The sequence below is a fragment of the Nerophis ophidion genome, linkage group LG12, assembly GCF_033978795.1.
Source record: "Nerophis ophidion isolate RoL-2023_Sa linkage group LG12, RoL_Noph_v1.0, whole genome shotgun sequence".
In the NCBI taxonomy this organism is placed as follows: Eukaryota; Metazoa; Chordata; class Actinopteri; order Syngnathiformes; family Syngnathidae; genus Nerophis; species Nerophis ophidion.
Genome location: NC_084622.1, coordinates 54,929,170 through 54,942,336, shown reverse-complemented (window position 1 = coordinate 54,942,336; position 13,167 = coordinate 54,929,170). Strand labels below are relative to the sequence as shown.

Below are 13,167 nucleotides of genomic sequence, written 5' to 3'. Positions count from 1 at the left end.
AAAGTTACAAAAGACTTAATGATAGTATTATTTGCAGATAAAACTGCACTTTGTTCAGGAAAGAACACAGAAATTAATACAAACAATAATAGAATAAATTAATAACTTAATGAGATGGTTTGAAAAAAACAGACTATCCTTAAACCTCAGAAAAAAAAAGGAAAGCTATTTTGGTAACGTAGAAGAAAAAATAAACTAATTTAAATATACAGAATAGACATTGAAAGAGTAAATTAAATCCAATTTTTGTTTGTAACAATTAATGATAAAATGAACTGGAAATCACTTAAAAAATATAAAACAAGGTGGCAAAAAATTCAATAATGAAAAAGCTTAATATGTACTGCTGCTCGCTAGTGTTATCATATCCGAATTATTGTGCAGAAATATGGGGAAATAACTACAAAGTCACTAACTGTGTTACAAAAAAGATCAGTTAAAATGATACATAATGTAGGATATAGAGAACATCCAAACTCATTACTTATTGAGTCAAAAATATTGAAATTGTACAATATAGTGAATTTGCAAACTGTTTAAATTATGCAAACTATAACCTATTACCCAAGAATGTACAACATATGTCTGTACTTAAAGCATTTGAATGCACATACAACATTAAAAACTTTAGTATATCAGTATGTGGATTTTTTTTTCAATGGTTTAAGTAAATAAATCAAACAATGTACTAATATGATCCAGTTTAAGAAACTGTTCAAACTCAGTGTTTACAAAGTACCAAGAAGAACCATGAAGAACATTTTTAATTTATTACCGGTAATAATCTTATTAATCTCACTATATGAAGTACAACGTATTTAAACTTTATTTTTTTTAGAAATGTATAATATGCAGAGTATGTTGTGAACATATTTAGAACAGGAAGTGAACAAAAGTTAATAGTGAAGGCTACGTAAGCTCCTGGGGGAAAAATATGCCTGAGCAAGAGAAGATAATTTTTTTTATTTCTTATTTAAACCGTATGGAAAAAAAACCCCAGAATTTATCGATAAAATCGATTTATCACACAGGCCTACAATAGATTAATTAAATGTTCTTTATTTCACCAGGAAAACATGTTTTGAAACTGGAACGGAAAGTTGCACAGTACTCTTAGTCTCAAAGTTAAAGCTAAAACTCACGTGTTGCATGCCGTCATGGCTTGGCAGCTGTCACCAGTGCAGAACTCTGAGATGGTGCTGTACTGCAGGTTGACGAGATTGAAGAATGTAGTCGCTACGGAAAAGAAAGAGGTCATCGTTAGTCATGCTACATCATCTGCTGCACATGATCATGTTTCGTTTGAGCAATGGATTTATTAAAGGTGAGGTCATGGAAGAAGCACATTTGTGCATGACATGTCCTCCCCATGACATGTCCTCCCCTGAACTGTCAGGCGTGTGTCACCGACATCAGTGACAAGCGGCAATAATCAGTAAGCAACACATCAAACACCCAAAAAAGTGACTGTAGTTTTGGCATTTAACTTGTTAGTGCGTCTAAAAATGTTACAGACATTCATGTGATGTTTTTCATGTAAAATCTGACCGCACTTCTCAAGCAGCAGGTTGCCGATGCTCATGTGTTGCAAAAAAATAATGTTTGTGCACCTAAAAGTAATAATCTCCACACAACCCACTTGCGTTTGACGTGCTGTTTTGTTACTTGCACTGCAGCGTTTAGGCAAACCACAGTTAAACTACTAATTGGTTTCATCAGAATATGTACCTGTTAAACTCTAGCATTAGTTGGTGGTCCACTGCAGTATAAGAAAACTTTACTCATGCGACCATGGTAATGTGACTCACTCTTATCTTGCTACAATAAGCGTGGGTTGCTCACACATGGCGAATAGTGTAAATATTGTTCCAGACCAAGAAAATATTGGAAAATACTAATTTAATATAGATTGTTTGCAAACTACCACAAGACACTATGGGGCTGGTTAAGAAATAAACTAAGAGGTAAAGCACATTGTTTGACTTGATGTTAAAACATATCAGTAGTCACAAGTCCAAACACGCTAGCCTATTTTACAACTTCTAAAGAATAAAAATAATGTAAAAATGTTCAAACATTTATATTTAAAAAGAGTCAGGGAGTAGGACAAAATAAAGTCCATCAGTTCATCAGTCAAGTAGTTTGGGCCAAGTGGGTTTATATAACTTTCCAAATGATGTTCATATAACGACTGAAAAATTTTAAGGTGGCAAAAAATGTGTAAACAAGACCGACAGTAAGAGATGGTGTTTGAGAGAACAGTGTAGTGTTGTTAGGAACAGGAAAATACTGTGCCATGTCTGGATCGTGTTAAAGTAGGACTCTGTAACTGCTGCTGCACCTCTAACGGCTTCTGTTGGCTGACGGCCTCACTTTCCATTGTTTTACATTTCCACATAATCCGTTGCCTTGTATTTTTTTTTTTACCAGGCCTCATTAGACTACTCTATACGGACAGTATCAGGGCACCTGTTTGTCACTCCCATGGGAACTGAAAAATGATTAAAATATAGATTTGATCCCCACCAATGTAGATTCTACTATTATAAAAGGCTTTTCACATTTCAGGAATGTGGGACTGTTACCCCATTTATCCATGAGAGCATTTGTGAGGGTTAATGAAGTTGGCATAGCTTTCTAGTAGCCTCCATCCCAAATGTGTTTGATCGGTTTGAGGTTAGGGCTCTGTGTAGCTTAGTGAGGTTCTTAAGACAGAAAACCCATCAAACCATGTCCTTGTCGACTTTGACAAAGTGGAAAGCATATAATTGTCTATTTTGTCTTGGTATGCTGAGATTTTACAACAGGTGTGCCCAAATGTTTTACCTCCAATGGCCAAAGTGAAAATGTACCTTTTTTACACAGGCCAACAGTGATTTTTAATATGCAACATAATGAGTGAGGAATTTGGCCTAATAACTGGCGAAAATTAATTATAAGGTGTAGAGATTGTCACGTGTGCCTAATTCAGTTAGCATACGACTCTGCATCATTTATGTACATTTCTAACCTCAAAACATTCAAAAAAGATCATTTTCTGCAGATTTTTACCATTTCAAGTTGTTGTTCTTTAACCAGTCCTTGCTAGATATTTCCTCCGATTGTTTTTAAACTTTATCAGGACAGACTAGACGTATGGAGGATGCAACATTTTTAAGTGTTTAGGTCTTCATTATAGGCGACCAAGAATATCCTTCTCCATAGAGCGTCAAAAAGTCAAAACTTTACCGTAGAGGATGGGTCTCAAATTCAAATGCAACTAATTAGCCTGTAAAAATACACCTTTATATTTTACAGTAAGGCTTCCCGGTGGCAGAGGGGTTAGTGCGTCTGCCTCACAATACGAAGTTCCTGCAGTCCTGGGTTCAAATCCAGGCTCGGGATCTTTCTGTGTGGAGTTTGCATGTTCTCCCCGTGAATGCGTGGGTTCCCTCCGGGTACTCCGGCTTCCTCCCACTTCCAAAGACATGCACCTGGGGATAGGTTGATTGGCAACACTAAATTGGCCATAGTGTGTGAATGTTGTCTGTCTATCTGTGTTGGCCCTGTGATGAGGTAGCGACTTGTCCAGGGTGTACCCCGCCTTCCGCCCGATTGTAGCTGAGATAGGCGCCAGCGCCCCCCGCGACCCCAAAGGGAATAAGCGGTAGGAAATGGATGGATTTTACAGTAAAAAATAAATAACTGGCAGCTCATTCACCAGAATTTTTGTTTAATATTCGCAGTGTTTTTTAACTCGAAATTACTGTAAATAGAAAAATTGTACCACTGTTGATCTTCTGATAAATTATGGTGACTGAGCTGCCAATTTTATATCGTAAAATCTATGGCCTATTTTATTTACAGTGTGTTACACTGTACTGTATATTGAAAAATGGTATCGTCGTTATTTTTGCTGCAAAATTCTGGCGACTGACCTGCTTTCTTTTTACTGTAAAATCTACTGACATGCAATTATTTGCCAGACGAAAAGAGGTCCGAATGAATATGTTTAAAAACTTGGTAGGAACCCTTTAGCGGGCCGATCCAAATAACACAACGGGCCTAATTCGACACCCTGGCCTCCCTTTGAATAGCAACTAATGGGTCTAGTCCAACATGTAACTGATTAGCTAATTTGACTTTTGTTCATTTAGTGTACATGCGTGTATTCCGATATCAAATGACTTCAAACTTACTGTTGCTGGCTAGCCATTCATTGAGGTCTATCTCTCGGGGCAGTACCACCAGCTCCTTAAGGTCGAAGTCCACCACTCGGATCTTTGTGAACTCTGGCTCCAAGTACTGCTTCTTTTCTTCTGCTGGAGGTTTTTTTCCATTTGGTTTTGTCTTTGACTTCCTGTAAAACAGAACAAAAGGAAATGTCACGATATTGTTTCAGTTGCGCATGGATGTCGGCGGCGTGACACAAAAAGGCTGAGACGGTAAGCGAAGTGCAGAAAATATATTGTATTTACTCTGGACGAGGCAGGCAAAAATCTAAAGACATCATAACAGTACTCGAAAAACCATTGTCGCTTTCCTTGCGACTAATCCAGGTAGGTTACCTAATCACTAATTAAGAGCAAGTGAGAAGAAACAGTCCTCAAGTCAGAGGTGAAGTTGTTGAGAATATAGGAAGACAGGAAAGCGCTTGACAAATACACAGGTCATGAACGATTGTGACAGATACAGTGCTAAAAAGACAAGAATATAAGACTTACATTTGTACAGTAGTTTTAATGCAGCAAATTACAGCAAGAAAGATTAACATTTTGCAAGTTTAAAGGTTCATAAAACCCTATTCAGATTCTGGAAAATCATAAATAATCTTGTTAAATACAGCAGTTGACAGACAGATCATCCCAAACACATCAACATTTTGCAACAGTGGATTCACACCAACTTACAGAGACTAAACAAAGAGCCCTCTGTGGACCTTTTCGTCTGACCTCTAACCCAAAGTCAGCTCTGAAGCTCTTGTACTTCCATCGCTAGTTTTAGCACAGGGATGTCACATCACACTTGCTGCACTTCTCGGGCTAGAACCTCCCCCGGATCCACAACCCACTCTGTAGCGCTGCAGACCAGTGCAATCTTGGGTCAAAGGTTAAAAGACTTGATACTGGAGTGAGACAAATAAACAGAAGCCAACTTGTCTGGGGTAGTAATGCCTACATAAAAAAGCTAAATTTAGATTGACAATGTCTGAAGTATTAGCTTAATATTACATTTATCATTAGCTTGCGGTAAGATATAGAACAATGGTTCTCCGACTGGCTGCGGAACCCACCATCACCCCAAAAAGTGGAATATTTCAAGAATGTATTTATTAAATCAGGAATAAAATTTGCTGAATTTTCTATTTGTATCTTTGTCTTAAACTCCTGAAATGAAATAACTTGCACCATATTAAATCTTATTGAGATGCCCGAGTAAGAACGACTTAATAATGTACAAATTGCAACTGCACATCTGTTGTCATTGTTACCTTAAGAGTCATTTAAAAGACTTGATTCGTCCGCCAATATCACATCTCTACCAGGCAAAGACCTCTAACCCACCAGTTGAATATCAGTTTGCATCATACTGAGAAGTACCTTAACAGCTTGCATAATGGTTAAATAACAGGGATCAATGTTTTTCTCATCATACTGCCGGCTTAGTCAGTGAAGGTTTCTTTAAAATGGAAAAATGTTTTTCTTTTCAGTTTTCTCAATGAAATTACCAATGCATATCATAATTTGGGCTTGCCTGTGCTTTTGAACCAACACCCTGATGATTACTTTGTCACATGCTCAGATCACCTGTTTCTCTCCTGTTTGCAGCTTCAACTATGGGAGACATGAGAAACATTTCTAGCACTAAACCTTTTTAATGACCCTCTCTCTCACTCAAGCTCTGCCCTGGTAGGCCCCAGCGTTGACAAAAACAAGTAAAGGGGGCATTACAACCAAAAGAGAGATATTTAGGATGGATACAGTGAAGGAATTAGAGCAGATGGAGTGAAACTAATAATCGACACAACCAAGGCTGATATCCATGGGAACTAATAAACACTTGGAAAACATGACATGACTGCGGAACACGAGGGCTCTTGGCAAAATGTAGTTCAGGGCTCCTCACCAGGAAGCGTTTTCCCTCCATTCCACCACAGCAAATAAGGAAAAGCATGTCAACAGGAGGACATTTACTCAGCTGCCAGTCTTTTACTCGCTAATGTTTTGGATTTCACCTCTATATACTACTTTACTTTGAATCAAATTACAAACATTTACCTATTTTCTACAAAGACACAAACTACTGTTTGGGTGTTAATAAACAATTGTGGGGTCTACAGAGGACACTGGCAAAAATCCAAGGCAGGTGACATTGCAGGCTGTGTTAATGACAAGCAACTTTACTATGTATGTCATGCCCTTTAAATTTCTTATTTGAAGGTTTCCCCTTCTTCTCTCGTCACCTGACTAAACAGCCCATTGTTCAGAGTCACGGCCTTGGGCCTCATTCCTGCCCTTTCTTTTCATCTGTGCTTGCCCTTTGCCTTCATCTTTTGCCTGTTAACTGACATTAATGTCACTCTTTGACCTGTAATCTCACTCGCCTTGTTTTGAATAATTGCAATTGCCTCTTCAGACGGTCCTACTTTTTCAGTTTTTGCGTCTTTCGTACCACCGGGTAAAAAAAAAAAAAAAAAAGGAATACTAAAACGGGGATACGGACAGTTTCATATGATTCTTGTGGCTTTATGTTCTGTCATGTGAAAGGGTTTTAGCAGAGCAAAGAGCTTCATCCATAGATACCATAACTCTCACAATTTTTTAAAGACTTTGCTAATAAGGTCCTTAGCTTCTGTTGGTCCTATTGCCTACCTCCCACCCCTTCTTTCCTTCAGAAAACATTCAGTTTCACAAAGCTATTTCCTGCCTCTGTAATTTCATCATTTTCAACACCTTCTACTCGTCTGGCATATTTTTGTGTGGTGAGGGAAGGTGCATTTATGGAGCTACTAGTTTATTTTAGGATAAATAAAACTTCCTCAATGCCAAAATTCCGCTCCTCGTACGTGCATGTCTATCTTTGTTGAACACACATAGCTCATTTGTTCTTGGTAAGTCAACTCTTTTGCCATAAAAGGCAGCAGATGCTTCATTCGGCGAACCAGATCAGGTCAGGCCACAGGGCCGAGACCAGCGCTGGACACATGTGGGACAAGCTGCCACAGACTGTCTGGCAATAGAAACATATACAGGCTCACAAGTCATGAAAACCTGGTCTGACCCCTTACAAGCCCACTTAGAGCTGTGTGAAAATCACATGTGCAAAAATGATTGTAATTTTTCAAAAACAGTGGAGAAGAGGAAGCAGGCATGCTGGTGTTTATCTGTAATAAACATAATAAGGAAATAGGGTTGTATATATAGTTGGGTGACATGGAGGTCATTGCTGCACAGCTGTGGAATGACTGACCTGGCAGCTGTTCAACTCCATCTGTTAACCACTGTCTTGCCCTCTTTTTCACTTTCCCCAGAAGCAGCAAGACCACCGGTACACCCTACCCCCCGGCCATCTTCACACACTTGCACACCCCCACACGCACTTACAGTATGTTTACATGTTGAAAAGTAAAAATTTCTTCATGCCGTTAAACTGACTGAAACAATGCATCAGTTTCATCTGCAAACAATGTAATAGGCATGCTAGGCGCCAAAATGCATGTACACAAATTGCTTGTCCTACTGGATGAGAACAGTCTAATGAGATTGGTAAATGAATACTTTTGGAAAACAATGCAACTTTAATAAACACTTTTTTGCAGCAGATTCCATTCTTAAAAAAAACTGCAGACCACTTCCCCTCATATAGAGAATCCTTCATCAGAGCTTTTGAAGTTGATCCAGAAAATATTTGACACGTTTGTGACTTTATTTAGAACTGTGTTATTCACTAAGTGAGGTAAACATAAATATGTTACGATGACATTGCACACAAAGTAAAAATAATAAGGTAGAAGTCCGCCAACCTTAGCTTTACAAAAACGTGGCCTCAGTAACACTTGTAAATCAACACGTTGCTGGACAAACATTAAAAGCACAAACACAACTAAGGCAAATCTTCAAACCATGGCTACTTAAAACACATTTAAAATAGGGATCCTGTGTAACACACGTGTTCTTCAACACAAACGGTTTTACATATGATGGAAATGTTATAAAATCTACTTTCATGCACATTCTCCAGCTTCTGTTTAAAACCCCTCCTGACACTATACAACACAAGTAATCAAAATTAAAAATGCAGTAGCCCGCCTAAACTGTTACATGTACATGCACGGACTCTGTCACACAAATATACACTTGTGCCACTACGCACACATGTTCCAACAAGCAAACCACAATTGCTTCATTATCTCCTGCCCTCTTACTTTTCACGACCAACCCAGCTGGCCACAACAGCTGTGGCGCATACGTTACAAGCACCATCACAAGAGACCTCAAGAAAAGAAAGAGTCCTAAATGTTAAGGAGTTTGTTCCCAAAAGTAGCCCACTGTGCACAGGACACACCTTTCACAAACAAAACAAAACTTGAAGCAGATATAGTGTTGTTGCACAGCTTCTACACACATCCCAATACGTTTGTCTATTTGGCGTTATGTGGGTTTTGACCCATGCAGAATACATGACCTATGGACAGTGCTGCACAACCCAAACCAATTAGGGGACAGTGGTTGTAATGAATCCACATTACAGACCGTCAGTAGAAAATGACCTAAGTTACCTCCTCTAAAACACTGTAACTGACAATAAAAAACTGACAATTAAAATATCCTCTTACATACTAGCTGCTAAAATAATTGTATAACCGTAGGACGATTTTCCAATAAGTTCCAAGAATGAGCCAGTTAGAAGTACAAACCCCGTTTCCATATAAATGGGAAATTGTGTTAGATGTAAATAAAGTTAAGTTAAAGTTAAAGTGCCAATGGTTGTCACACACACACTAGGTGTGGTGAAATGTGTCCTCTGCATTTGACCCATCCCCTTGATCACCCCCTGGGAAGTGAGGGGAGCAGTGGGCAGCAGCGCTGCTGCATCCGGGAATCATTTATGTTGATTTGAACATGAATATGAACAGATTTGCAAATCCTTTTCAACCCATATTCAGTTGAATATGCTACAAAGACAACATATTTAATGTTCAAACTGATAAACATTTTTTTTTGCAAATAATCATTAACTTTAGAATTTGATGCCAGCAACACTTTACAAAGAAGTTGGGAAAGGTGGCAATAAATACTGATAAAGTTCAGGAATGCTCATCAAACACTTGTTTGGAACATCTCACAGGTGTGCAGGCTAATTGGGAACAGATAGGTGCCATGATTGGGTATAAAAACAGTTCCCAAAAAATGCTCAGTCTTTCAAAAGAAATGATGGGGCGAGGTACACCCCTTTGTCCACAACTGTGTGAGCAAATAGTCAAACAGTTTAAGAACAACGTTTCTCAAAGTGCAATTGCAAGAAATTTAGGGATTTCAACATCTACGGTCCATAATATCATCAAAAAGTTCAGAGAATCTAGAGAAATCACTCCATGTAAGCGGCATTGCCGGAAACCAACATTGAATGATCGTGACCTTCGATCCCTCAGACGGCACTGTATCAAAAACAGACATCAATCTCTAAAGGATATCACCACATGGGCTCAGGAACACTTCAGAAAACCACTGTCACTAAATACAGTTTGTCGCTACATCTATAAGTGCAAGTTAAAGCTCTACTATGCAAAGCGAAAGCTATTTATCGACAACATCCAGAAACGCCGCCGGCTTCTCTGGGCCCGAGATCATCTAAGATGGACTGATGCAAAGTGGAAAAGTGTTCTGTGGTCTGACGAGTCCGCATTTCATATTGTTTTTGGAAATATTTGACATCGTGTCATCCGGACCAAAGGGGAAGCGAACCATCCAGACTGTTCTCGACGCAAAGTTCAAAAGCCAGCATCTGTGATGGTTAGTGCCCAAGGCATGGGTAACTTACACATCTGTGAAGGCACCATTAATGCTGAAAGGTACATAAAGATTTTGGAACCACATATGTTGCCATCTAAGCGCCGTCTCTTTCAGGGACGCCCCTGCTTATTTCAGCAAGACGATGCCAAGCCACATTCAGCACGTGTTACAACGTGGCTTCGTAAAAAAAGAGTGCGGGTACTTTCGTGGCCTGACTGCAGTTCAGACCTGTCTCCCATCGAAAATGTGTGGCGCATTATGAAGCGGAAAATACGACAGCAGACACCCTGGACTGTTGAACGACTGAAGCTCTACATAAAACAAGAATGGGAAAGAATTCCACTTTTAAAGTTTCAACAATTAGTTTCCTCAGTTCCCAGACGTTTATTAAGTGTTGTTAAAAGAAAAGGTGATGTAACACAGTGGAGAACATCCCCTTTCCCAACTACTTTGGCGCGTGTTGCAGCAATGAAATTCTAAGTTAATTATTATTTGCAAAAAAAAAAAAAAAAGTTTATGAGTTTGAACATCAAATATCTTGTCATTGTAGTGCATTCAATTGAATATGGGTTGAAAATGATTTGCAAATCATTGCATTCCTCTTGTATTTACATATATTTATATTTTATATAGATTTCCCAACTCATATGGAAACGGGGTTTGTAGTTGCTTTGTCCTCTCCGAAAAGGATAGGTACTGAATTTGGTTGTTTTATTTAGGTAAAAAGCAAATTCCATCTGCGCTACTGAGTGCCGATTCATGTTAATCAATCTGCATGGACAACCGCCACTGTAGATAATTTTGGCAATTTTCCATGCAGCAACAGAAAAGCGCTCAAAAGCAAGGCTTCAGTTTTAAAGCTTAATGCAAATGCATAGTGGTTTTGCCATATACATGTTACTGATTGATTATTTCAATACCTCCAAATTTGGCAATCAAATCAAACAACTGGTGTGTAATAAATACAATACTTACAAGCAAAAACTTAGTAGGAATCAACAAAACACAAAATTGCCAAATTCAACTTAACTGCAAAGACTAATTCCTGGCTATAGCATAATACTGAGGACAAACTGAAGTGAGTGCATACTTGCAAATGAGACACACACAAAAAAGTAAAGATAAAAGAACTAGGTTACAGAGTTATCATTATCAGCTAGGGGTTTAACGGTAAGTGTATTGGTATTGAACCGTTTCGCGACAGGGGTTTCGGTTCGGTGGTGTACCGAACGAGTTTCGAAGCTAAAGTCTTAACAAGCTGCTTTGCTTCTTCTGTCTCTGTGTCAGCACCCAGCAATGTCCCACCCACACAACCATCTGATTGGTTACATAGTTAGCGATGACAGCCAATCAGCAGTGCGTATTCATTGCGGTAAAAGCCAATCAGCAGTGTGTATTCAGAGCGCATGGAGTCAATGCTTCAGCGTCGAGCAAGTGAGCATAACGCAGCGTACTCTCCCCAAATTATAAAAAACACTACTAGTAACATCACTATGAGCCTGTTGACCTCCTAAATACTTAAACTGCGGCTCAGCTCGCTCGCAGTCCTGGCTTGAGGTGAAGGCTAATTAGCTTTTAGCGTAACGTTAGCTCATTTTGCTGTGTGTGTGTGTGTGAGTGTGTGTGCGCGTGCGTGTTAGGGGCAGCAAAGCCCTGTCTGTCTGGTATTTCACTTGAACTCCATGGTGTTTAGTCTCTCCTTTTGCTATTGCTCTATTTTTTCAGCAATAGTTACATTCATCTTTAGTAATGTAGCAGCCTACTTTTGAATGGCAGGGTCCCTGCTATCACATGTTGACAAAAATATAACATTTACATAATAAAAATTAAGCATGATGAGTTGACCTGAAACTGTTTAATATTGCACTTTTTATATGTACAAAGAAAAGTTTTGTCATTTTATTTATTCCAAGCAACAAGTTGAGGCAGTTTAATGTTGATTAACGTGGGCAGAATTATTAGTGTTCCCAATGTTAAAATGATAAAGCCATTGTTTACAAATTTGGTAAATAAATAACCCAAAAATGTATATTTGGTTGTTTTCTTACTGTATCAAAAATGAACTGAACCGTGACCTCTAAACCGAGGTACGTATCGAACCGAACTTTTTGTGTACCGTTACACCCCTATTATCACCTTGATGTTAAATGAAAAAAATATTTATAGACGCAGGTAATTGGAATTGTTACTCTGAGACACTTGTGATTTAGGGCTATATAAATAAACATTGATTGATTGATTGATATTAGTTTGATTTTAAAAGGAATCCATCCCTACTACACTACAAACGTCACAGAATTCAGGCTTTTGTTTACAGGACATCATTCAAATGTTTTCCAATAAGAGTATATGTGAGTGATGTCAGTCAGGAGGATCCATTTACTACATGCAAATCATCCAGATCTATTTTGGGATCCAAATTAAAAAGACAAGACTGTTCTCTTTCCTGACACATACCCAAGCAGATGAGAACAGCGTTAGCACTGCAAAGCCAAACCACAGCAGCCAATACGGTAATAAGATGAGATCGAGCAAGTACGTTTAATGCCTGTGCAAGGTTCTGTAGGTCTGCCAAAGTTGCTTCCGCAGTCCCAAAATGATTCTCCTATGAATACCTCCTGACTTTTTGTTCTGCTGGTACAAGATAAGCAGCAAACCTAGAAGGCACAGCTGTCTCCACTTAATCAGCAGCAGCATCAGCAGCACTGTAAATCAGTACATGAGAATTGTAGCCAAGGAGCAGGCCGAAACATGTGCACACACTGTTATAATTCAACGACTACTGTCCTAGCAGCACACTCCCTAATGCCTCTTCCCCTTGTCATCCTGCGCTAAATCCCATTCAGAAGCTCAGGGGCTTGCAGAACACCCCTGACATTACTATAATGGAGCTTCATCAACATCACAAGTGTGACAGGAAGGGGGGGAGATAAGACTGGGATTGTCCGGCAACGTTGGAGGAAGGTTAGCTTGGACATTAACTTGACAATACAGTAGGTTACTGATACAAGTGAAATGAGCTCTGTCAAACTGAAATGTTGTTGAATCGAACAGTGAAAGTAAAGATGATTCTCGTAGCCAAGTATCAAAACTTTCTAAAACAGTTTCAGCAGTTCCCATTGCTTCCTGTGCGAATTAAGGAGTGTTTTTTAAAATCAATAACTCGATGCCAAAA

The 13,167-nt window shown here is 38.9% G+C and overlaps 1 protein-coding gene across 4 annotated transcripts in view; it reads right to left on the bottom strand.

Annotated features, from left to right (window-relative positions):
• mob2a (MOB kinase activator 2a) overlaps positions 1–13,167 on the bottom strand; it is a 124,271-nt gene that overhangs the window by 11,462 nt on the left and 99,642 nt on the right. For all 4 annotated transcript variants that reach the window (XM_061917760.1, XM_061917761.1, XM_061917759.1 and 1 more), the window contains exons 2-3: positions 4,179–4,339; positions 1,143–1,236 (exon numbers count right to left, since the gene is read on the bottom strand). In XM_061917760.1, the coding sequence (XP_061773744.1) occupies positions 1,143–1,236; positions 4,179–4,339 (255 nt within the window). The remainder of the gene's footprint in view (positions 1–1,142; positions 1,237–4,178; positions 4,340–13,167) is intronic.